A 25,091-nucleotide genomic window follows, 5' to 3' on the forward strand; every position below is an offset into this window, starting at 1 on the left:
CTTAGTGGTGTTGAATACTTCGTCACCTTCATTGATGACCATTCCAGGAAGACTTGGATCTACTTTCTAAAAGCCAAGACTGAGGTTTTTGATCGATTCAAAGAGTTTAAGGCTCTGGTTGAGAATCTGGCAAGAAAGAGGATAAAAGTGTTGTGCTCAGACAATGGTGAAGAATACATTGATAAGGACTTCACTAATTTATGCGCAAGGGAAGGCATCAAAAGAGAATGGACAGCTCCTTATAATCCGGAGCAGAATGGAGTAGCAGAGAGGAAGAACAAGACTATTGTTGAAGCAGCAAGGGTGATGTTGTATGATCAGGATATGCCCAAATTTCTATGGGCAAAAGCATGCAGCACGGCAATGTATGTCCAGAATAGGACTCCTCACAGGGCAATAGCTAAGATTACTCCGAAGAGTGTCTTCACCGGTAAGAAGCCTGTGGTGAGTCATTCCAAAATATTTGGGAGTTTGGCATACTGCCACATTGTTAAAATTGGCAAGTAGGGCCAAACTCATCTTATTCATGGCAGTGGTTATTTTTCTTGGATTACTCTCGTCGAGACATGTGGGATTGAACTAAAGATCATCCGATTCCGATATGTATTCATGGAGATATGAATTTATTTGTATTCTGTCACAATTCGTCAAGGTAGGCTAGCAACCAAATTACCCCCATCTATCCTCAACGTTGCACTATAAATAGAGGTGGCTTGCAAGTCATTTAGACACACATCTCTTGTGATCTCTTCCTCTCCACTTGTTTGGGTTTTGGTGGAAGGAGTCTAAGAGAATACGTTGTCCTTGGGAGAAGGCCTAACGCTGCCCTAGATCTAGATGCAGTCATGGATGAAAAGGCTCTACGCTGCCCTAATGAAGATCAAATCACAGCCACGGAAAAAGCCTTAACATTGTCATGGAGATGACCTTAACGTTGTCATGAAAAGGCTTAACGCAATCATGAAGAGATGCCCTAGACCTTAACGTTGTCATGGAAAAGGCTTAACGTAGTCATGGAGAGATGCCCTAGACCCTAACACTGTCATGGAGGAGTCCTATACACAGCTTATTATATGTTGCCATGGAGAGCCCTAATTACAGTCAGGGAGAAGCCCTAGACGTGGAGAAGAAAGGGTCTTCTAGGAGTGCCTACGTTGCCCTAAATTACAGTAAGGGAGAGTACCCTAGACGCAGTTGAAGGGAGGAACATCTAGACACATTCTGGTCGCAGTCAAATAGGGTTGTATATGCAGCAAGAAGGCACTCACACACAGCAAAGGGGAGGCTTCTATACATAGCACTTAAGGGTGCCCTAAGCTGCAGTAAGGAGACCTAGAAGAGGCCCTAATCTCAGACTTGAAGGTGCCCTAATCCGCTGTCACAACTAGCCCTAATCCATTGTCACAACTACAGTGATCTAAGGGAGCTTCTATACGTTGCAAAGGAAGCCTAGCCGCAGTATAAAGGAGACATATATCAGTGTAAAGGAGCAGCATGGAAATCCCTGTAACAACGTGTTAAATATTGTTGTTCTAAGGCATGGATAAGGTACGTTTGGGAGCAACAGTCTCTAGATTAGAAGATAGACGGCAATGCTGCTATTTAGGATCTTGTTTAGCCCTGTTGGATCTTGTTTAGGCCTGTTAAGTCTACAACTACAGCTAGTTTCTTTGTTACGCTGCAAGCCATAGCAAGCAGCTAAGGTTGTTCGAAGGTAGTATTACAGTTTGCTTTGAGTTCAGATGGCAACATGGATTAGGAGAGACTCTCCTAGGTGGACTGAAGCCCTTGAAGGGCTTAGTGATCTAACAGCTTGGAAGCATGGTGTTGAATGCAGCATGGTGATGGATGTAGCATAATTGGATGCAGCATGGTGATGGATGCAGCGTGGTTGGATGCAACATGGTGATGGAATCACCTTGGAGAATCAGTTGAAGTATGAGGACTGATAAGTGTGCCTTCACCTGAGTTCAGATCTGCAGTCCTTGTCATCAGAAATATCGTGTCATCTTCATGATGAAAGATCTCTGATGTCTGATCTCTTATTTTGGCAAGTCAAAGTGTTAACTTCAAAAGTATTTGTACTATCTCTCTCTCTGTGTTGAACTATTGAAGAATATAAGAAGAATTAATCAAGGGTTTCCCCACATTGGGGTTTGTCCCTGGCTGGCGCCACATCTTGTGTCCTCTTGTATTGGCTTGTCTTTTGATGTTTATGTTTATGTTCTATCTACACTTTACTATCATGTTGATGTGATTGCTAATCTGAATATTGTCATTGAGCTAATGTGAAAAATTGAAGTAAATTGCTCTAAGCATAGAACATACCAAAATTAACATGGTTTCAGAGGTGAGGCGAAGACAAAGCCCAAGCAAGAGTGAAAGAGCAATCACCGAAGACAGTTGGACAAGGTCAAAGGCTCAATGGGTTCCTCATCCCTCTTCCCGGCTGAAGTCAAGCTCCGTAAAAGGTCTATCATGGATGGAAGATGTCTCTGAATCTGACATTGGAAGAGCAAGAAGTGTTGGATTACGTGAAGGGTAAAATCCCTGATCTTCCATCAAATGCACCAGCTACTACAAAGATCAAGTACACTAAAGGTGGGAGGAAAGGCAGATGCCTTGCTTGCAATAAATTTGTCCATTACGCGAAGGAATGTCCAAATAAGAAGGGACACATCTCATGATGATGATCGCCATCATTCCAAGGGCATCTTCAATGATCGAAGGAATGACAGGTACAATGGCAAAGAAAAAGGAATGCAGGACGTCATGAAAATGGCCAATAAAGCAAGGAACTCCAAATATGAAGAATCAAATGTTGTTTTTGATAATTAAAAAGAGTATTATCTTATGTTGGCCCTCTCCACCAAACTCTTTGGGAAATTGGCTTATTGATAGTGATGCCTCAAGACACTTCACTGGATTCATGGAAGCACTCTCTAATATGATAGAGAAGGAAACAAACTTGAGATTATACTTTGAGACGATGCCACCTATCCCATAAAGGGTGCCGGGAATGTTTCTCTTCAAATGGATCAGGGTAACCCACAAGAAGTTCTTTATGTACCTAAGAACCTAGTGTCCATTTCGGCAATGGAAGACCTAGGTTACAGGTTGGCATTCATCGATGAAAAGGTACGTGTTTGAAAAAGGAATTTTAAAGATGCTTTTACTCTTGGGATCAAGGTTGGCAATTTGTATCAAGTTGCAGGAAGTCCAATGGGACCATGTCGTGTGACACATCTCTTCTATGGCACCGGAGGTCTGCCCATCTTCATTGTGGGGCCCTACCCGATGTGAGACAGATGGTGACAGGGATGCCTGAATTCAAAAAGAGCATGAAGGTACATGTTCGAGATGTACCGAAGGAAATCTTACAAGGGGACCATTCCCCTCATGTAATAGCAAGACCACAAATGTGGATCAACCCGAGGGGTTTGAGATTCATGATCAGGAATCTCATGTATGCCGGTTGAATAAAGCTCTCTATAGTTTGAAGCAAGCACCCCGAGCTTGGTATGAGAGGATTGATAGTTATCTAATGAAGCTGAGATTCACTGGGAGTGAAGTCGATCCAAACCATTGCTTTAAGATTGTGGATGATAGACCTCTCATACTAGTACCTTATGAGGACGACCTCTTTTTGACAGGTGTAGACCCTCTCATTTGCAAAAGTAAGAGGGAGTTGGATTCCGGATTTGGAATGGTGAACTACAAGCCCGTGACTACCTCGATGAAGCCTAACTTTAAGAAGTTATGTGGTAGTACTGTCGGACCTGATTTGGGAAATGCCTCTGAGTTTCGTCAACTCATAATAGCATTGATGTTCTTGGTGAACTCCCATCCGGATATATGTTTTGCAATTAGCATGTTGAGCTCATATATGGTTGAGCCTCACTGGATTGGTGCCAAGAATCATTTGAGATATCTTCAAGGCACAATCTCTCATGGATTGAGATACACTGCCGGAAATGTGAAGCTACATGATCATTCTGATGTTGATTAGGCAGGCAGTGTGAAAGATCGCAAGAGCACTTATGGGTGTTGGTTCTGCTTCGATATTCTGGATGAGCAGGAAGCAAAAGTCGATTGTTTTCAGCACCGATGAGGCCGGATACATAGCTGTGAATATGGCCTCTTGTGAACCTGTCTGGTTGCGGAAGCTCTTCTGTGAGCTATTTGGACATGTACAGGATACCATCGTGATCTTCTGTGACAACCAGAGGGGGATTCGATTGTTGAGGAATCCCGTGTTCTATGATCGCTCCAAGCATACAGACATCAAGTACCACTTTATCTGGGATATGGTACAACGGGGAGCAAGAAGGCTCCATCACTCTGGGACTGATGTGTAGGTCGTTGATATTTAGATGAAGCCCCTGGGAAAGGTCAAATTCTTGACTTTCCAAGAACGACTAGGAGTCGTGGAGAGACTCTCTCCTGAAGGTCCAGTATAATATGGACATTGAGCTCTGGGAGCTCCAGGGGGCTTGGGGGTACTTCTTAGAGCGATGAGCAACCATAGGGTGAGTGGTTCAGCCTTCCCCTAGTGGTCTTCTATGTAGGCAAGATGAGTGGTTCATCCTTCTCCTGCCGAGATACAATCATAGGGTGAGTGGTTCAGCCTTCCCCTAGGATACCCCTGGTGACATGTAGGCAGGATGAGTGGTTCATCCTTCTCGTGCTGAGACATCCTACCCATGTAGTCTGGGACTCATGAGAAGTACCTCTCATCTGGCCAATGAGTAGGGAAATGAGGATAGGGACCATAGTAGTACCGATGGACGCATCGTGTAACTACCGTACTCCCTATGCTAGGATGATATTGATCTGGGATCAATTGGAATTGATTTCATATCAGTAAGAGTGGTATGATACACTCTCTTTATTTGGAACTGATTTCAGATCAGTAAGAGTGGTATGATACACCCTATTTATTTGGAACTGATTTCGAATCAGAAAGAGTGGTATGACACACTCTCTTTATTGGAACTGACTTTGGGTCGGTAAGAGTGGTATGAGACACTCTCTTTTATATGGCACTGACTTAGGGTCAGTAGAGGATGGTATGATACATTCTCGATCACTTCTTCTTCTTCATAGTTCAGCGGAGCAGTGTAGGGCATTGATGTCAGAGATAATATGGACTGGCAGATGGATTAGCAAATGGAGTTCTCCCTAGTTGAGAGGGAGTGTTAAAATTGGCAACTAGGGCCAAACTCCATGTGGGTCATCTTATTCACGGCAGCTGATATTTTTCTTGGATTCCTCTCGTCGAGAGGTGTAGGATTGATCTCAAGATCATCCGATTCTGATATGTATTCATGGAGATATGAATTTATTTGTGTTATGTCACAATTCGTCAAGGTCGGCCAGCAACCAAATTACCCCCATCTATCCTCAACGTTGCACTATAAATAGAGGTCGCTTGCAAGACATTTTAGACACACATATCTAGTGATCTCTTCCTCTCCACTTGTTTGGGTTTTGGTGGAAGGAGGAGTCTCTAAGAGAATATGTTGTCCTTGGGAGAAGGTCTAACACTGCGCTAGAGGAGATGACCTAGATGTAGATGCAATCATGGAAGAAAAGGCTCTACGCTGCCCTAATGAAGATCAAATCACAGCCACGGAAGAAGCCTTAACGTTGTCATGGAGATGACCTTAACGCTATCATGGAAAAGGCTTAACGCAGTCATGGAGAGATGCCCTAGAACTTAACGTTGTCATGGAAAAGGCATAATGCAGTCATGGAGAGATGCCCTAGACCCTAACACTGTCATGGAGGAGTCTTATACACAGCTTCTTATACGTTGCCATGGAGAGCCCTAATCACAGTCAGGGAGAAGCCCTAGACGTGGAGGAGAAAGGGTCTTCTAGGAGTGCTTACGCTGCCCTAAATTACAGTCAGGGAGAGTACCCTAGACGCAGTTGAAGGGAGCTTCTATACGTTGCAAACGAAGCCTAGCCGCAGCAAAAAGGAGACATATATCAGCGTAAAGGAGCAGCATGGAAATCCCTGTAACAACGTGTTAAACACTGTTGTTCTAAGGCATGGATAAGGTACGTTTGGGAGCAACAATCTCTAGATTAAAAGACAGAGGGCAACGCTGCTATTTAGGATCTTGTTTAGGCCTGTTGAAGGAGTCTACAACTACAGCTAGTTGCTTTGCTAGGTTGCAAGCCATAGCAAGCAACTAAGGTTGTTCCATGGCAGTATTACAGTTTGCTTTCTGGCAGCATGGATTAAGAGAGACTCTCCTAGGTGGACTGAAGCCGTTGAAGGGCTTAGTGATCTAACAACTTGGAAGCATGGTGTTGAATGCAGCATGGTGATGGATGTAGCATGATTGGATGCAGCATGGTGATGGATGCAGCATGGTTGGATGCAGCATGGTGATGGAATCACCTTGGAGAATCAGTTGAAGTATGAGAACTGATAAGTGTGCCTTCACCTGAGTTCAGATTTGCAGTCCTTGTCATTAGAACTATTGTGTCATCTTCATGATGAAAGATCTTTGATGTCTAATCTCTTATTTTGGCAAGTCAAAGTGTTGACTTCAAATGTATTTGTACTATCTCTCTCTCTACTGAACTATTGAAGAATATAAGAAGAATTGATCAAGGGTTTCCCCACATTGGGGTTTGTCCCTGGCTGGCGCCACATCTTGTGTCCTCTTGTCTTAACTTGTCTTCTGATGTTTATTAGGCCGATAGGCCTTCCTTTGAAAGAGACTTTCGTCGTCCTTTGTCTCTATGGTTGACACGTGTCGTCCACATTCAGTGGGCAAACAGTTTTCGTATTATGCCTCTTTTTAATATTTTTCAGCGGGCATTCAGCGTCTCCTTCAATTACTTGTCATGGTCTCAACCGAGAATCTTTGCAGCTGGCGCGAGTTCTATTGCCCGGATCTCGCAAAACCTCAACGGAAAACTGTTATGGCAACGCCTTTCTCCATAATAATGGCGGTCTCGAATCTTCACCCACTACATGAAGCCGGCAGAAATATCCACAAATTTGTTACAAATTCCTGTAATCCCTGAACAAAACATTACAAATTACTGAGAAGGCAGTTTAAAGTTAGCAGCGATTCTCCATGTGCCTTCAATGGCGTCCACTGTGACAGAGAAGGGCACGTTGTGAGATTAGAATTTGAATGGCTCTGAGTCTGTGACCCTTTGGCCCAATAGTTCATAAATCAAACTGCAGTCCTATGGGAAAATGTGGTCTTGGTATCCAATGCACAATCTTCCAGAACTGTTACAGTTAGCGAGCATGTAGGAGCTGATGATAGGCATTGTTTAGAAATGTTTGACAGTTCTGTGTTCCTTTTGAGCTTATGGTTTGATCTATAATATTATTTATGTGTTGTCAGGAACATCAATTGGAGTGTCATATGATTCAAAGGACAGTACCCTGCCATCTCCTAAGAAGCTTGTAGAACTGCTGATGAAACATGATCTACTCCATGTTAGTCTCTTGGATGCCAATCCCATTGTTTTGGAAGCTTTATCTGGGACAGGGATTGAGGTGGCTGTGAGTATGAAGTATGAGCAAACGAAGGACATTGGAAAATCGAAGTCACGAGCAGCATTATGGCTGAAGAAAAACGTCATGGGTTTCATGCCTGATACCCTCATAACCAGTATCAATGTAAAACATCAAGGGATATCAGAAGAAGCAGTATCGACATTGGTATGTACTATGAAAGCCATTTATTCTACTCTTGTGGATGCAAATCTAGATAAGCGTATCAAGGTCACAACCACACTTTCATCCACTTTGATTCAAGATGCATCTAGTGTGCCTCCATCCTCTTCCACCAAGGATTTGAGGTGGGTTCTTCACCCTCTGCTGGCGTTTGTCTCAAAGGCAGGTTCTTTTCTGATACTGAACACTGACTTTAACAGAGATTTTGCACATAGTGAAGAAGACCTCATTAACTCTGTAGTCGTTGCTGCTAGAAATGCTATGGCATTTCTTCACTATCCTGATATTCCCATAGTTATTAATGATCAAGGTCTGCTTTCCGAAACAATGAAGACCTTTTTAATGACCAAAAATCTCAGGGATCAAGTTCTTGCCCAAAGCATGAATAGGGCTCGGATATGGACAATAATAGTGAAAATGAGTTCTTTGGACGTTTCTATGCAGAAGGAGTTGAGCAGAGTAGGGGAAGAACTGTTCCGCTCAAACTCTAGGGAGCTTTTGGACAATAAAGCTAACTCTACCAGGAACAAGACAAGTGAGTTGGGATCTCAGCTTGATACTTTTCCAACTACACCTATTACAACAACTCCTCCAACTCCGATCACGACCACACCCACAACACCAATAGGAATAACTCCTCCTGCAACAACAATCACACCAACAACCCCTACTACCCCAATCACAACCCCTACCACCCCAACAGTTACCCCTTACACCCCTCCCTTAACACCTACCACAACAACACCGACAACCAGCTCAAGCCAAAGTTGGTGTGTAGCAAAGCCTGGTACCCCTGATTCCAGCTTGCAGGTTGCTCTGGACTATGCTTGCGGGCTTGGAGGTGCAGACTGTACAGCAATTCAACAAAGTGGCACGTGCTATAACCCAGATACTGTTTTTTTTCATGCTTGCTATGCTTTTGACAGCTACTACAAGAAGAATGGCATGGCCCCTGGTACTTGTGACTTTGCTGGCAATGCAATTGTGACTACTCAAGATCCAAGTAAGCTATATGCCCTTATGCGAAGTTTGTTTTTTGCCCACAGTTTTTCTTTTCATTGAATTTCTCAGTTTATATGGATTCCTATGGTCCTGTGGTGACGATAAACGTTTTATCCACTTTTACATAGTTTGTTGTCTGCTTGTTTTGTTTCACTGCGTCAACTTCTTGGATACCTTCTGCTGAGTCTCATCTTTACATTGTGTTAGATGATAGTTGAGTTGCATGCTTATGATTCATCTACCCACTTCCATGCCTGGTTGAGCTCATCTGAATGCAAAGACATCCTCCACTGATATACATTTTCCCATTGTAGGTTCCACCATGATAAGTAAGTGACAGGATTATAGACCCATTTCCTCCCTGTTGTCTGTCTTAAAACTGCATGCAACCTTCAAATGTAAACACTCGTTATGGATAACTTGTATTGTTCAGGATATTTCCTTTTGGTTTAATGATGGAACTGTGTGATGTATTAAGAGAGAGTTATATTTGTAGGCAACCTGCTCTTCTGCATACAACATAACTTTCATTTATGCCTGGATATATTGCATATTATTATTTTCTTTATTGATTTTGTTATGAGAAGCTAAGGGTATGCATACTAAGTTTCCTTTATACCCACTCTGTCTTCTGCAAATTCTACGGTTCCAGTTTATATGAATATAAAAGACGTTTTTGTTTTTTGTGCACCATTTTGGTTCTGCTAGATTCAAGATATTTGACTGTGATTAATATGCTTGACATTATACATTTTCGAAAATCTTCCCTTCATGGGTTAACATGATATACAAATTGAGGCTTGAAATTGTGTGAGATTGGAGAATGCATTGCACTCATGCAAATCTTCCTTTATGGATCTTGTGATGACAGGTACTGGGACATGCACATTTCCACAAAGGTATATACTAAGGAACCACATTCCTCCTCCTATCTTTTGTTCATTTTTCTGTTCTACAATAAGTACTTTTTCAAGTTTTCATACAGAATTGAGAATCAAGATTTACTGGATTTTTGATATATTTTATGTTATATCTCAGCTTATAGTTTTGTAGCATTCTGATTTTTCCAAATTACTTGCAGCAGTAGCAGTTCATCACTTCTTAATACAAGCATACCTGCATCTGGTGGCTTGGGTGGTACTAGTATTCCACCAACACCGGGCAATAATGGTGATGCAACATCCATATTCTTCTGTGTTCCTGTTTTCTTTGCTTTGTTTTCTTTGATTGTATCTATGATGGTCGGAAAACAGCTTTAGATGATATCGATCTCTATTGGGTGAATCGAGGAGAAACATCAAGATGTTTTAGTTGGAATAGCTAGTGTAGAGTCTAGACAGAGAGCTAGAGGATGTACAGGAAAAACTCTCCAGAGTTCGATCCCATTTGTCCCTACATTTTTTTTGATGTAATGGGGGGAACGCTAGGAGGGACTTTGAAAATGGGTACACCAGTGCAGTTCAGGTCATTCTTTCACTTTGTAAGAAAGAGAGGTTAAATATAGTTGGTATGCAGGTTTCACTGGGACAAATTGGTTCCACATTTTTTAGTTCACTATCAAGTAAAATCTTTACAAGAGCAAACAATTGTCCATTTTCTGCAGCGTCCTGATTTCATGCTATACTCCTTAGTTTTCGGAATTAAGAATTTAATTAACAAACTTTGGCAGCAGAATAGCTCTGCAGTTGTCCTGCCTCAGGAGTGTCTGAGGTGTGAGCACTATGTGGCAACAGCTACTTATTTCAGTTGCATCTTCCTGTGTGTTGGAACTTTGTTGGTAGAAGCAAAAATGCTAGCAGCAGCCAGTTCTGAAGACCTAAATGCCTGTATCAATTAAAATCCAATAAATGATATAGTGTAACAGATTTCTTCTAGGAGCTTCTTGGTATTCAAGCAAACAAAGTATATCATTATCACTGTTATTAAAATCCATCTTGTATTCAAAGCCATGCTCATCTTCTGGGGTCTGGATGTTGTTGTTTGGATGGATCAATCATCAAACAGTGTAATTGACAACTATGGAGATGTGGGCCTTGATAATAAAACTGTTTTAAAAGAATGGTATCTCATTCTCATCTTCTTGCTAACCTTCATTCAAATATTTATTTTAGCTGTCTTTTGCATTTTCCTGTGCGTTATCGGTGGGGATGTATTTTTCACCGGAACCAACAGCTATATCTAAATACCCAATTGCCTGGTCATATGTTGTTAACACAGCATATTGGTAATAGTGCAGTAGTTTTTTCTTAATAGATATTGGCATTTAAGCAAAGAGTGTGGACTGGACACCATTTAGAAGCAGGCATGCATGCAATGGAGTGTTAATATGTAAATTGTGTGTGCAGGGGAGTGCCATTAAATTTCTGTTATGAACTCGTTGCAGTGGGAGATATTTTTATAAGAAAAATTGCAGCCTTGTCGGACAGTTCTTGCTTTATTGTTTCATTGCTTATACATGGATATTCAGCTCATACAAAAGGTTGTATCGATCTATTGAGAGTACTTGGTCTCAGGTTGTATCGATCTGGTTGGTTTTCAGAGTACTGGGTCTCAGGCCTTTTGCAGTTTGGTTTGCCTTTCATAATTCTTATGATGTAGAACTTTCATTCTGTATCACGTAGAACTATCACTCTGCAAGTACAGTTTTACTATTAGCTTTGTAAATATTTTTCCTTAGCAATAGCTTATGGCTTGGACAAGAAGGGTGGAGAGGAAAATATTGTTGTTTTTTATCTTGGCGGTGGCACGTTTGATGTCAGTGTTCTGACTATTGACAACAAAGCTTTTGAGGTTTTGGCTACAAACAATGATACCCATCTTGGAGGTACTCTGTCTGGCAGTTTTACATTATGAATTTGAATACGTGCACAGTTTTACATTATGAATTTGAATACGTGCACGGTGGTTATGATTGAATTTTTTGGTTGGCTTTCGAGCTTTGAACTTACCAGGATGTACACTAATATGCAGGTGAGGACTTTGACCAAAGGATAATGGAATATTTCATCAAATTGATCAAGAAAAAGCACAGACAGGATAATAGTAAGGATAGCAGAAATGAAATAAGACATTCAATGTGTTCCTTGTAATATAGATATAAACAAAACATCTAAAGAAAAGTAATTGCACAATGATCCAGTGCAAGAAAACAAGGTTTTCCACAAACCAATTAACTCTTCTAGAAAAATTCAAAAATTCCAATTAAATAATCCTATCGGCCTCTCTTTGTACCTTTTGGGACAATTGCTAGTGTTTATCTTCTATCTGCACTTTACTATCATGCTGATGTGATTGCTAATTTGAATATTTTCATTGAGCTAATGTGAAAAATTGAAGTAAATTGCTCTAAGCATAGAACATACCAAAATTAACACATATACTCGATAAAAAGAGGAATAAATTGGATCAAACTGCAGAAAAAGGATATCTTTTGGGATATAGCGAGAATGCTAAGGCATATAGAGTCTATCTTCTGGGAAATAGGAAGATCGTAGTTCGACGAAACGTAAAGTTCATGGAGGACAGAGCTTTCAGGAAATCCCGAGAAATGCCTTCCAAAGAGCAGTCAAAGGATGATCCATTGGTCCAGCCACTTCAACCAACAAAAACCAACACCAGTATTTCTCCTAAAGACACAAGTCCAAAGGTATCACAACAAGTGGAGTCTCAAGAAGAGGAGGAGCAAATAGATCTACCCACTACCAGTGGAAGAACGAGTTGGGAACTTCGACAGATACTACGGGATGCAGAGAATTTTGTTGGAGCTCGTAGGAACGAGAAAAGGGATGGTAGACAGCCAGATAGGTACCAAGCCTTGGTGGCTGAGGTTGGAGAACCCTCTAGGTTTCAAGAGGTTGTTCAGCATCAAGCATCGGTAGATGCTATGGTGGAGGAATGCAGTTCCATAATGGTCAATGATGTCTGGGAAGTGGTACCTAGGCCTCAGGATAGGTCAATTGTAGGTTCGAGATGGATCTACAAGGTCAAATATGTTGCAGATGGCAGTGTGGAAAAATACAAGGCCAGGTTCGTAGCTAAGGGATATGCTCAGAAGGAAGGGATAGACTACGAAGAAACCTTCGCCCCAATAGCCAGGTATACTTCTATTAGATCAGTGATATCCCTTACAGAACCGATGGGGTGGGATATTCACCAGATGGATGTTGAGACTGCGTTCTTGAACAGGGTGATATAAGAAGAAGTATACATTGAACAACCAGAGGGTTTTGAGACACATGAGAAGAAATCTCATGTATGCAGGTTGAAGAAAGCCTTGTATGGGCTTAAACAGGCCCCTAAAGCATGGTACGGTCGAATTGATGGTCACTTGCAGAATATGGGATTCGTCAAGAGTGACGCAGATCCCAACCTATACTATCTAATTGTAGAGAATGACCCTCTAATTCTGGTGTTATATGTGGATGATCTTTTTCTAACAGGTTCATCCAGGCTCATCAAAGATTGCAAGGAAAACCTAGCTACAAAATTTGACATCAAGGATTTGGGGCGGATGCATTATTTTTTGGGGTTGGAAGTTTGGCAGCAAAAGGATGGAATTTTCCTTGGACAAGGGAGATATACAACATAAATTTTGAAAAGGCTGAGAATGCAGGACTGTAGACCTATGGCTACACCAATGATTACCAACTGAAAGAAGATTGATGCATCTGAAGGTAAAGAAGTTGATCCCACCTTGTACAGGTAGCTCATAGGGTCCCTAATGTATTTGGTCGATACCACGCCAGACATTTGTTACGCTGTCAACACCCTCAGTCAGTTCATGGTGGAACCAAAGAGGATGCATTGGGCGGTAGCCAAGCATGTTCTCAGATATATACGAGGAATAGTCGAGCATGGACTAATGTACACCCGAGGCAATGACATCAGGCTAAGTGGGTTCACTGACGCAGATTGGGTTGGAAGTTCAGTAGATCAGAAAAGTACCACTGGGTATTGTTTCAACGTTGTATCAAGAATGACCTCCTAGTGTAGTAGGAAACAAAAATCCGTAGCTCTAAGCTCAGCTGACGCTGAATATATGGCAGCTAACACAGCATCGTGTGAAGCCATATGGCTTAGGAAGTTGCTTGTGAATCTATTTAGGAGAAGGATGTAAGCGACCAATATTTTGTGTGATAATCAGAGTTGCATCAATCTCCCTAAGAATCCAGTTTTTCATAATCGGTCGAAGCACATTGACATCAGGTGTCACTTTATCAGAGGCTGTCTCCAACGAGGGGAAATACAGTTACGGTACACGCCGACAGGAGAACAGGTGGCAGACATTCTCACCAAGGCTCTAGGAAGAACAAAGTTTGTTTATTTCAAGGAGAAGATGGGGATGATTGAGCATCTGTTTCAATAGTAGAAGCAGATTGTACAGAGAGTTGCAGTGCAGCAGTTAGCAGTGGCAGTGCTATTGGCAGCATGATGCAGCATATTCAAAGGGAGCTGCAGTATAGATGTAGAATTGACAATGGCAGTGTCATGGGCAGTAGTACAGGTTGCAGCAGCGAAATAGATGACGAGCAGCAAGCTGAGCATCAGCAACGCAGAGGACAGATGTCATGGATCAGTGTGATACTTCTATTGGGAAGTATTGCTAGAGCACATACCTCGCTAAGAGGGAGTGTTGATTTTGGGTACCATCAGATGTGCTCTAGCTCCAAAATTTTGTGTAGGGGCTAGAACACATGAGATCTCCAAGACCCAAAAATCATTCGGAGAAATTCCACCCGGATTGTATTTTATTAAAATAATTAATATTTTTAATGGGGTTCCTAAGTCTAAACTTAGGAAAATAAAAATATTAATGAGTATTAATGAAAGTATGGATGAGAAGCTTCTAAGAGATGAGGATCAAGTCTAATTTAATCTTAGTCGTTGATTAGGGACTTAATCTCGGTCGTTGATTCATCAATAGGAAAAGTATAAAAGAAGACTTGAGAGTCATTTGGAGACACACGGGGCAAATACTCAGTAACCCGAGGGAAATCGATTCTCAAGGAGAAGGAGTTCGATTTCAAAGGGAGAGTTGCAGGGTGAAGGAAGAGGAGGGCATCACCATCAGTCAGAGACCGAGGAAGAGGTGATGCAAAGCATCAGAGGGATAGCGCAGTGGGAAGATCAGAGAGACAGCGTAGCAAGGGACACAATCCTCATGCAGGCCTCATGCAGAATTGACGCAGTGAACGCTGAAGGGTCTCCGAGGTGTCAAAATTTCTCCACAGCAAAGGGAAAAATTATCTCAGTTGTTTCTCTCAGAGGTGTCTCTATATTTTGTAAAATCGTTCCTTGTAAAGAGATTGTCGCTGAAGAATAATAAATAAACCCTCATCTGCTGCACCGGTTTTCCCGCATTGGGTTTTTCCAGGGACAATTGTCCAAAAATAACTGTGTTGATGTGATTGATTCTTGTGCTTGTATATCATAGTTATTTTCTCTATGCTATTATGTGACAATCGCAGTAGAATTTATTTTGATGTTTACTAAAGGGTTTTGTAAATAACTTATTTAAGTAGGAGAATTAATCAGTTACTGCAATAGAATTTCGTGTTAGAAATTTTCATAGAATCAAGGACCAGTGATTAGAGGGTTTCATTATCGTTGCCTGAAGGACTAAACACTCTTGCAAGGTAGATTTATTTTTGTTTTATTTTCAGATCTGGGAAGTTTGTGCACTTGATCTTAAGGATGGAAACAGCTAACCTCAGATTTGAGGACAAATTGGATGGTGCCTCCAACGTTTTTCCCTAGAAACTCAAGGTAACATTGATGTTGGAAGAAAATGATTTCTAAAATATCAATGAGATGTTGTACCTACACCTACAAATCTGCAGCAATTGACAGCCCACGAGAAAAAGGAAGTGAAGGCTAGGCGCGTGATCTTGGATGTTGTGAAGGACCACCTAATTCGTCACATATTGGAGAAAAGAATGGCGAAGTAGATATTTGATGCCCTGGTTAGCCTCTACTAGAGGAAGAACATGTAGAATTTCCTTGAAATGCTGCAACTGCTTAATGAATAATTCTAAAAACTAGTTTCTAACTTTCCACTCATAAAGACACGAAATTTCCCTACTTATTTGCAGCGGAATAGAACAGAAAAAAAGCAGTCATGCGATAGAAAAAACATAATTTTTCTAGGGAACCCAACTGGGAAAACCCTCTGCTTGTGTGAGAATTTTATTGATAGAAAAATGAGCAACAGATTTCTTACAATACAACTTGTTTCAATAGAAACCAATCTGGTTTCTCTGCTTGAACTAAGCTGAAACACTCTTTGCAAGACCCCTGATCTGCTTCCCTTATTCTTTGCGCACTTCTGGAGCATAGAACATACCATTGTTATCTAAAATTAACATGGTATCAGAGCCCAGGTGAAGACAAATCCCAAGCAAGAGTGAGAAAAGCAATCATTAAGGAAAGTTGTTGGACAAGAATTTTGAGCTAGCTTCAATGACGACTACATCAAACTTCAAATCCGAGGACAAGCTCAAGCACAAATCCGACTATCATGCAAGGAAGATGTCTCTGGATTTGACTTTAGAGGAGCATGATGCTATGGACTATGTAAAGGGAAGAGTGGTGGAGCCTCCTTCAAATGTACCCACTGCTACAAAAACAAAGTACAAGAAAGGTGAGGTCAAAGCTAAAAAAAATGATTGTTGATTCCATTCACAAGATTTTAGTTGCCTACATTTCTGATTTGGAAGCATCTAAGGACATGTATGACAAGCTGGTTGGGATGTTCAAAGTAAACAATGTAAATCAATTCCTTTTTCTCAAGAACAAGTTGAAAAACATCAAGATGGATAGAGGAGAGTCCATTCAATCCTACTTCATGAGGATTAACGAAATCAAGAATGATCTTCTATTTATTGGAGAAGTTATTGGCGACAGGGAGCTCACTCTTATTGCACTTGGAGGTCTTACAAGAGTATGGGATGTGTTTAACACCGCCATCCTTAACAATGAAAGGATTTTTGGTTTTGATGAATTATTGGCTAGATGCAATCAAGAAGAAATAAGGATGATGGAAAGAGATAAGCCCTCAAATGGAAATAATCCTACCGCTTTCTCTGCTCATGCTAAAAGGAAGAACAACACTGGTCCAAGAAGACAAGGTCAAGGGTTTAAACCGAGATTCAAAGAAGGAAGAAAAGGAAGATGCTTCAATTGTAACAGGTTTGGCCGTTATGCTAGAGAGTATCCTCACAAGAAAGATACTCCAAGGGATGATGACAACAACAACCACAACAACTACAAAGGCAATGGCAATCAAAGGAACAACAAGTTCACCAACAAAGGAAAGAGGAATGTTCCCATTATTCGATCTACAAATGCTCGTCCTCCCAAAAGATCAAGAAACTCCAGGTATGAGGAAACTAATGTTGTAGATAAGCAAAAAGAATTTTATCTTATTTCTGCCATCACCACTGCCTTTCCTCCAGATACATTGGATCATTGGTTGATTGATAGCGGTGCCTCAAGGCACTTCACTGGGTATGAGGAGGCCCTCTCAAATTTGGTTGAAAAGAAGACAAATTATTAGAATAATGCTATTTTAGTGTTTACTGCTCATCTATGATTGTAATTAGCAGTTTCTTGTTAGAAACTTGTTGTTTCTATATTCTTAGTAGAAACTTGGTGTTTCTAATTTCTTAGTAAAAACTTGTTGTTTCTGTAAATACAGTTGTATTATTTATTGAGCTTTACTGCTCATTGTAAATCAATTCAATTCATTCATTGATTATGGTATTAGAGCACGGGTAGGTTTTTTTTTTTTTTTTTATGAAATAATTTTCATAAATTTGAAAAATTTAGTGCTTCATTTCAAAATTGCTCTTCTGTGGAGAATTTTTTTTCCTTTTCTTCAGCGTCCGTTTAGGATCACTGTACATTTAGGGTCACTGTGAGTAAATCGAAAGGTTTTTTGTGTTTGTGGGATTATTCAATCTCTTGCAACTGCATGTCAAGGGTTCTAAAACTTGCGTGGCTATAAATAAGTGCCGCAGGGATCTAGATCTGGGCCATTCTGTGGAAGTCTCTTGTTTTTTTGTATCATCGTCCGCTTTAGATTTTACAGTTGCCTTAGTTGAAATTCCATTTTCTTTTCGATCAGCAGACAACGTTGCCTTCAATCGATCGATCGTGTGGACGCACAGAGCACCATCATTTTGGCATTGACCAGAATCAAAACCGCGATCATTCTTCCCATCGCTCTCTGTCTTACAGCCATTTTTCTTTAACTGTGTAACTAGGTGGTCGAAGAGTGTGTGAATCCATTTGTTGCATGCCGGAACAACGCGTGTTTTACAGCCCTGAGACCTCGACTCCTGCTCACTGGTAAATTCGCAGGCGAAAATCAGAGCCCAAATCATTTCTTGTTGGGCGTCCCAATTTTTGTTGGAATTTCGGCATGAACGCTGACGTTTTTTTGTGGCACGGGATTGCGGGGCCAGCTATATATCAGACTGTCGCCCTATATATGACCTCTGTTTCATTGGAATTGCAACGTACTGCTCCATTCTCATCTGTTCTCGTGTACCTGTTTTTTTGTGCAACAGCAAGGGTGTTGGACGTGGTACTTTGGGGCCAGTACAGCTTTGTCAGGGGTTAGATTGCACGTTGTTTTGCAGCTCAATTTGTTGTTGTATTTAAAATTAAAGCTGTTCCTGGTCAGTGATTATTTACGTGCGTCCCAGTGTTCGATCCTATGTGGAAAAATCAGCATTTGGCATTTCTTTCTACCTAAGCCTCTCAGAACGATTTCTAATTCTCTTTCATATTTACACCAGCATCTGTCAGAGTTTGTCCAGATCAGCCGGCATCTGCATTGAAATCCGTGCCAGATTTTTTTGGTGTTTTCTGTGCCTTGGAAAACGTGCAAATGGCTTCGCTAACCAATCTGATGTTGGAAGGCAGTCAGCGCTTTAATGGCACCAATTATAACATCTGGAAACAAAGAATGTTGACCATTTTTGAATATAGACATCTTGATCAGCTCGTTTTCGGCAAAGAGCTCTGTCCTGGTACATCCGGTACAAATCAATATAAGTTTGATGATCGAAACCGAGAGGCTGTTATGTTTCTCAAACTCTCTGTAACTGATGATCAATTACCGTAGATTCCTTTTGGCAAGACAGCGGCCAAAATCTGGCAACATTTAAAGGAATTGCACGAGACATCCGACAAGAGCAGGGCCTTTTTTCTCAAAAATCAGTTGTTCTCCATGATGATGGAAGAACATATGTCCTTACAGGAACATCTTAACAAGATTAAAGACATTCGAGATCAGCTCGAAGCCATTGGTCGGACCATGGAGGAAGAAGATATGGTAGTCATTACTCTGAAAAGTCTACCAAAACCTTATGAGCACTTCATAGAGACACTCAACATTACCTCCACTAATGTTGATCTGAAGTTTCCAGAGTTATGCACCAAACTCATGCAGCAGGATCGTTGGAAACAACAGTTTGGTAGTAGTGCTTCATCAGCCTCCTCAAAAAAAGCTTTTGCTGCCAAATATCAGTCCTTTTAGCATAAAGGTTCTTCTCAATCTTCTGATCCCGCTAGGAAGAAAAATGTGCAGTGTGATTACTGTCACAAGTTCGACCACATGAAGAAAGATTGCCGACAGAGGATTGCTTCTGAACAGAAGAAGCAGGGAGGGTCTTATCAGCAAGCGAATGTTGGAGAACATTCTGAGCAGAAGGAATCTGCCTTTTATGCCTTTATGGCTAAGAGGTCCTCAGATCATGCCCTGTCTTCTGCCTGGTACATTGACTCTGGTGCATCATGTCATTTTTCTCACAGGCGTGACTGGTTCATTGACTTCTCACCTTTTAGTGATTCAGTGGTATTTGACGGAGGTGAAGAGTACACAGTGGTTGGCAGAGGTACAGTTCAGATCCAGTCTGGTGGGCGCACACTCATCTTCCTGAATGTGTACTATGTTCCCGGTATGGAAATTAATCTGCTATCTGTCAGCCAGGTTTTGAGGAACTCTCCTCAACTTGATGTAGTGTTCAATGTGCACAAGTGCTCCATTATTGAGAGGGAGACTCGTCTTACGGTTGTTGTTGGCCTAGAGGATCATGGTCTCTACAGGCTTCTTGACACTGGTGATTCTCCAGAAGTGGCTCTAGCAGCTCGTGTTTCTCCCATCAGCACTCTGTGGCATCAGCGATATGGGCATCTAAACATTCAGTATCTCTCTCAGCTCTCTCGGGAAGGACTTGTGTCAGGATTACCTGATATTCAGACTCAACAGTTGGGAGCATGCGGCGCCTGTCAAGCTGGCAAGCAACATCGATCTTCATTCAAGGATGGAGAATCTTGGCGTGCATCTAAGGTACTCCAGTTAATTCATGCTGATATTTGTGGTCCTACGAATACATCTTCAATTAAGGTTGCAAATACTTTTTGCTTATTGTAGATGATTTCAGTAGAAAGATGTGGGTATACTTCCTAAAACATAAATCTGATGTATTTCGTATCTTTCAAAAGTTTAAGTCCTTAGTTGAAAAAGAGTCTGGCTGTAATATCATAACTCTTAGGACAGATAAGGGGGGGGGGAATTTTGTTCTTCTGCTTTCTCCAACTTCTGTGATACCCATGGCATCAAACCCCAGTTAACTACACCCTACATTCCTCAGTAGAACAGTGTTGTTGAACATCGCAACCGTACGGTTGTTGAAATGGCTCATTCCATGTTACAACACAGGAGTGTTCCGAACAAATTTTGGGCTGAAGCAATGTTTACTGTTGTCTATCTTCTTAACGATCACCTACTCAGGCTATTAAGGGGAAGACTCCAGAAGAGGTTTGGTCTGGCCGTAAGCCTCAGATCAGTCACCTCAAAGTGTTTGGCTTGGTTGCATATGTTTGGATTCCAGCTGCTAAGCGCTCTAAGTTGGATTCCAAAAGCCAGAAACTCATGATGACAGGGTACAGTGACCACCACAAGGCCTATAGGCTGATAGATATAAACACTGGTCGTCTTAGCTTCAGTCGGGACGTAGTGTTTGATGAAGACAGAGGATTCTTTCAGTCTCCTACTTCTGAGCAGTGTTCTGAGGATCAGCCTCACAGTGTTCTTCTTCCGTTAGGTCCACCTGATGGGAGGGATGACACAGCATCAGTATTTGATGATGCACTCCCTGAGCTTCCTCCAGAAAATAATCCTCCTCTTGCTGCTCCTATTGTTCCTAAGCCTTCTCCACCCACTCCTGATATTGATTCCTCTACTCTCCAGCCTAAATGGTGGGCTAAAACTATTGGTGATCTTCGGGATAATGAGCTCCTTTAAGGTAGAACTTCCCGAAATAAGAGCAAACACTAGCCTACAGTAAATTTTGCTCTTGTGGCTAACTTACACAGTGTTTTTGATCCTCAAACCTATTCAGAGGCTAAGGGTATACCTCACTGGGAACAGGCTATGGAAGCAGAATTCCAGAGTCTTCAGAAGAATCACACTTGGACCCTCTCTAATCTTCCTACAGGGAAGAAGCCCATTAGCTACAAATGGGTGTATAAATTAAAATACAAAGTTGACGGGACTCTCGACAAGTATAAGGCTCGCCTTGTTGCTCGAGGATTCTCACAGAAGGAAGGCATAGACTATGAGGAGACCTTTGCTCCTATAGCCAATATGAGTACCATACGACTTGTCCTTGCCTTAGCAGCCCAGTTCAACTGGAAAGTCCATCAAATGGATGTAAAGAGTGCTTTTCTGAATGGTGACTTACAGGGAGAAGTCTACATGACGCAGCCTTCAGGATTCAAGGTTGCCGGTCAAGAACAGAAAGTTTGTAGATTAGTCAAAGCACTCTATGGTCTGAAACAAGCCCCTCGGGCTTGGTACATGAAAATTGATAAGTATCTAATAGATCATGGTTTTCAACGGAGTCCATCTAATGCAAACCTATATATCAAACATACTGGTGATGATATTCTGTTTGTGGTTGTCTATGTGGATGATCTTATCATTACTGGCAGTTCAGCACATTTGATCCATGGGATCAAACAGGATTTGTGCAGCACTTTTGATATGACAGATTTGGGACTTCTTCATTACTGTTTAGGGGTGGAAGTCTGCCAAACTGAGAACAACATCTTTCTCTCTCAATCCAAGTATGCCAAAAATCTTGTGGACAGGTTCAGAATGCAGGATTGCAAACCTACCACGACTCCTATGGAACCAGGGCTCAAACTTTCAGCTCAGTCATCCTCACCACTTGTGGATGAAACTTTATTCAGGCAGTTAGTGGGCAGCCTCATCTACCTTACTGCCACTCGACCTGATATCAGTTTTGTAGTGAGCTACATTTCACGCTTCATGTCAGCTCCTAAGGCTGATCATTAGATAGCAGCAAAGCGTGTGTTGCGTTATGTAAGAGGCACTCCTGATTATGGACTTCTGTACACTGGGAGTTCAGATCCTACATTCAGTGGTTACACAGATTCAAACTGGGCTGGTTCGGTTGATGACCATAAATCTACAACTGGGTATGTGTTTAGTCTGGGATCCGACGTTGTCACATGGGCTAGTAAGAAGCCGCAGGCAATGGCTCTCTCCTCGACAGAAGCAGAATATTGGGGAGCAATTAAAGCATCTTGCGAGGCAGTTTGGCTTCAACGTATGCTTGCGGATATGCATGTTTCTCAGGCAGGTCCTACTCCCTTATTCTGTGATAATCAGGGAGTGCTCAAACTCGCCAAGAATCCAGTCTTCCATGAACGAACAAAGCATGTGGAAACTCATTGTCACTACATTCGGCAGCTTGTTGAACACGGATCCATTCAGTGGCTATATGTTCCCACAACGGAGCAGCCAACAGACATATTCACCAAGCCTCTTGGTCCTGATAAGTTCGTAAAATTCATAGGGTCTATAGGTGTTGTAAATAGATTGAGCATTAAGGGAGGGTATCAGAATAATGCTATTTTAGTGTTTACTGCTCATCTATGATTGTAATTAGCATTTTCTTGTTAGAAACTTGTTGTTTCTATATTCTTAGTAGAAACTTGTTGTTTCTACTTTCTTAGTAGAAACTTGTTTCTATAAATAAATATAGTTGTATTATTTATTGAGCTTTACTGGTCATTGTAAATCAATTCAATTCATTCATTGATTACAAATTTGGAGATCATACTAGGGGGCAATGCCACCTACCCCGTGAAAGGGATTGGGACTATCACTCTTCACTTGAATCAAGGTCAAATCCTTCGTCTACAAGAAGTATTGTATGTACCTAATTTGAAAAGAACCTAGTATCTATTTCTGCAATGGAAGATAAAGGCTTCAAGATAACATTTGTTGATGGGAAGGTTCGTGTTTGGCAAAGGAACCCGAACGATGCATTTATACTTGGATTTAGGGTTGAAGGTCTCTATCAAGTTGAAGTCCTTTGGGAGCTATGACCTGCGATACTTCTCTTCAATCCAAATTATGGCACCAAAGATTTGCTCACCTTCATTACAAAGCCTTACCAAATGTAAGGAAGATGGTCACCGATATGCCCAAATTCAACATAGATCGTCAAGGAGTTTGTCAGGGTTGTGCAGCTGGAAAACATACAAGGGGACCATTCCCTTCAAGTGAAAGTCAAACTACCGACATTCTTCAATTCGTCCATTTTGATCTATCTGGTATGTTGCTTGTAACATCTTTGGGAGGATACTTGTACTATGCAATTTTTGTGGATGACTTCTCTCACAAAACATGGATCTATTTCTTGAAGAAGAAGGACGAAGTGTTCAAATGGTTCCGCTCTTTCAAAGCCTTGGTCGAAATTTCTTTCAAAGCCTTAGTCGAAAATCAAACAAGGAAGAAGATCAAAATATTGAGGACCGATAATGGAACCAAATATGAGTCGAATGAATTCAATGACTATTGTAGAGAAGCTGGCATTAAGAGGGAGACCACTACTGCATATACTCCTAAGCAAAATGGAGTTGCTGAAAGGAAGAATCAAACAATCATAGAAGCTACCCATGCTATGCTTCATGACCAAGTCCCATCGATGTTCTTACGGGGAGAAGCTACCAACACTGTTATATATGTTCAAAATAGGAGCCCGCATCAAGAATTGGACTTCAAGACACCCGAAGAAATTTTCTCCGGTAAGAAACCTAATGTTTCTCATTTTAGAATATTTGGTTGTCTCGTGTATTTTCATGTGCTGAAAGAGAAAAGAAAAAAGCTACATGCATCTGGTAAGAAAGGAACTTTTGTGGACTACAATGAAACTTCAAAGGCATATAGAATCTATGTGCTTGGTCAAAGAGAAGTGGAAATAAGTCATGATGTCACCTTCGATGAAGATTCTGCCCTTGGGAAAGTCAGAGATCTTCCTATCCCTAGGAAGGACAATGATGATGATGCAGGAAAGAAGGATGAATCTCCGACAGATGATCTGATGCCTGATGTTGAAGGCTCGATGGATCCCATTGATCCACCTCCTGGTGAGCCCTCTACTTCAAGGAAAAGTCCTTTGTGGCTCAAAGATACTCTTGAAGATGCTGAAAGACATGTTGCACCAAGGGGGGCATTTCGTGAAAGCAAGAAGCCAAACAGATACCAAGGGTACTTAGCTGCTATGAGTACCATTGTTCAATCTGAACCATGTACATTTGAAGAAGCCGTGCAGTACCAAGTATGGAACAATGTGATTAATGAGGAATATGAATCGATCATGAAGAATGATGTTTGGGATGTGGTTCCTAGACCTAAGGACAAGTCAGTGGTCGCTTCAAAATGGTTTTACAAAATCAAACATGGAGCTGATGGGAGTGCTAAAAAGTTCAAGGCCAAGTACATTGCTCACGGCTTCTCTCAAAGGGAAGGAGTAGACTATGATGAAATATTTGCACTGGTTGCCCAATACACCGCTATCTGATCAATCATTGCTCTTGTTGCCTCTCATGGATGGAGCCTATACCAAATGGATGTCAAAATTGCTTTCTTGCATTGCTCGCTTAAGGAGGAAGTCTATGTAGAGCAACTTGAGGAGTTCGAAGCTCAAGATCAAAAGACTCATGTATGTGGTTGAAGAAAGCCCTCTATGGGTTGAAGCAAGCCCCTAGGGCTTGGTATGAGAGGATTGATAAATATCTTATGAAGCTGGGATTTACAAGGAGCGAAGCTAACCCAAACCTATACGTCAAGGTTGAAAAGGACAGGCCTCTCATTCTGGTCCTTTATGTGAATGATCTTTTTCTAACAGGTGCAAACCCTCTCATTTATCAATGCAAGAGGGAGTTGGCTTCCGAATTCGAGATGAAGGACCTAGGTTTGATGCACTACTTCCTAGGCTTGGAGGTTTGGCAAAAGCCAAGTGAGATTTTCCTTTCTCAAGGAAAATACATTG

The 25,091-nt window shown here is 41.5% G+C and overlaps 2 protein-coding genes across 4 annotated transcripts in view; one reads left to right on the forward strand and one right to left on the reverse strand.

Moving 5' to 3' along the window:
• The window catches only part of LOC149219166 (ribulose-1,5 bisphosphate carboxylase/oxygenase large subunit N-methyltransferase, chloroplastic-like), a 318,086-nt gene that overhangs the window by 210,119 nt on the left and 82,876 nt on the right, over positions 1-25,091 (reverse strand). The gene's annotated exons all lie outside the window — the stretch shown is intronic.
• Positions 364-10,039, forward strand: LOC149219167 (glucan endo-1,3-beta-glucosidase 3-like). The gene is made up of 4 exons (XM_089383648.1): positions 364-430; positions 7,379-8,716; positions 9,587-9,614; positions 9,797-10,039. The coding sequence occupies exons 1-4, from the start codon at positions 364-366 to the stop codon at positions 9,972-9,974; spliced, it is 1,611 nt and encodes a 536-aa protein (XP_089239774.1). The 3' UTR covers positions 9,975-10,039.

Source organism: Pinus tabuliformis, chromosome Q (assembly GCF_031772625.1).
Source record: "Pinus tabuliformis cultivar Carrire ecotype Pingquan chromosome Q, CPIR1, whole genome shotgun sequence".
In the NCBI taxonomy this organism is placed as follows: domain Eukaryota; kingdom Viridiplantae; phylum Streptophyta; class Pinopsida; order Pinales; family Pinaceae; genus Pinus; species Pinus tabuliformis.

Coding starts and splice junctions, on each gene's coding strand:
- LOC149219167 (XM_089383648.1), top strand. CDS start 364: ATGTATGTCCAGAATAGGACTCCTCACAGGGCAATAGCTAAGATTACT. Junction 431..7,378: donor TCCGAAGAGTGTCTTCACCG/GTAAGAAGCCTG, acceptor ATGTGTTGTCAG/GAACATCAATTGGAGTGTCA. Junction 9,615..9,796: donor ACATGCACATTTCCACAAAG/GTATATACTAAG, acceptor AATTACTTGCAG/CAGTAGCAGTTCATCACTTC.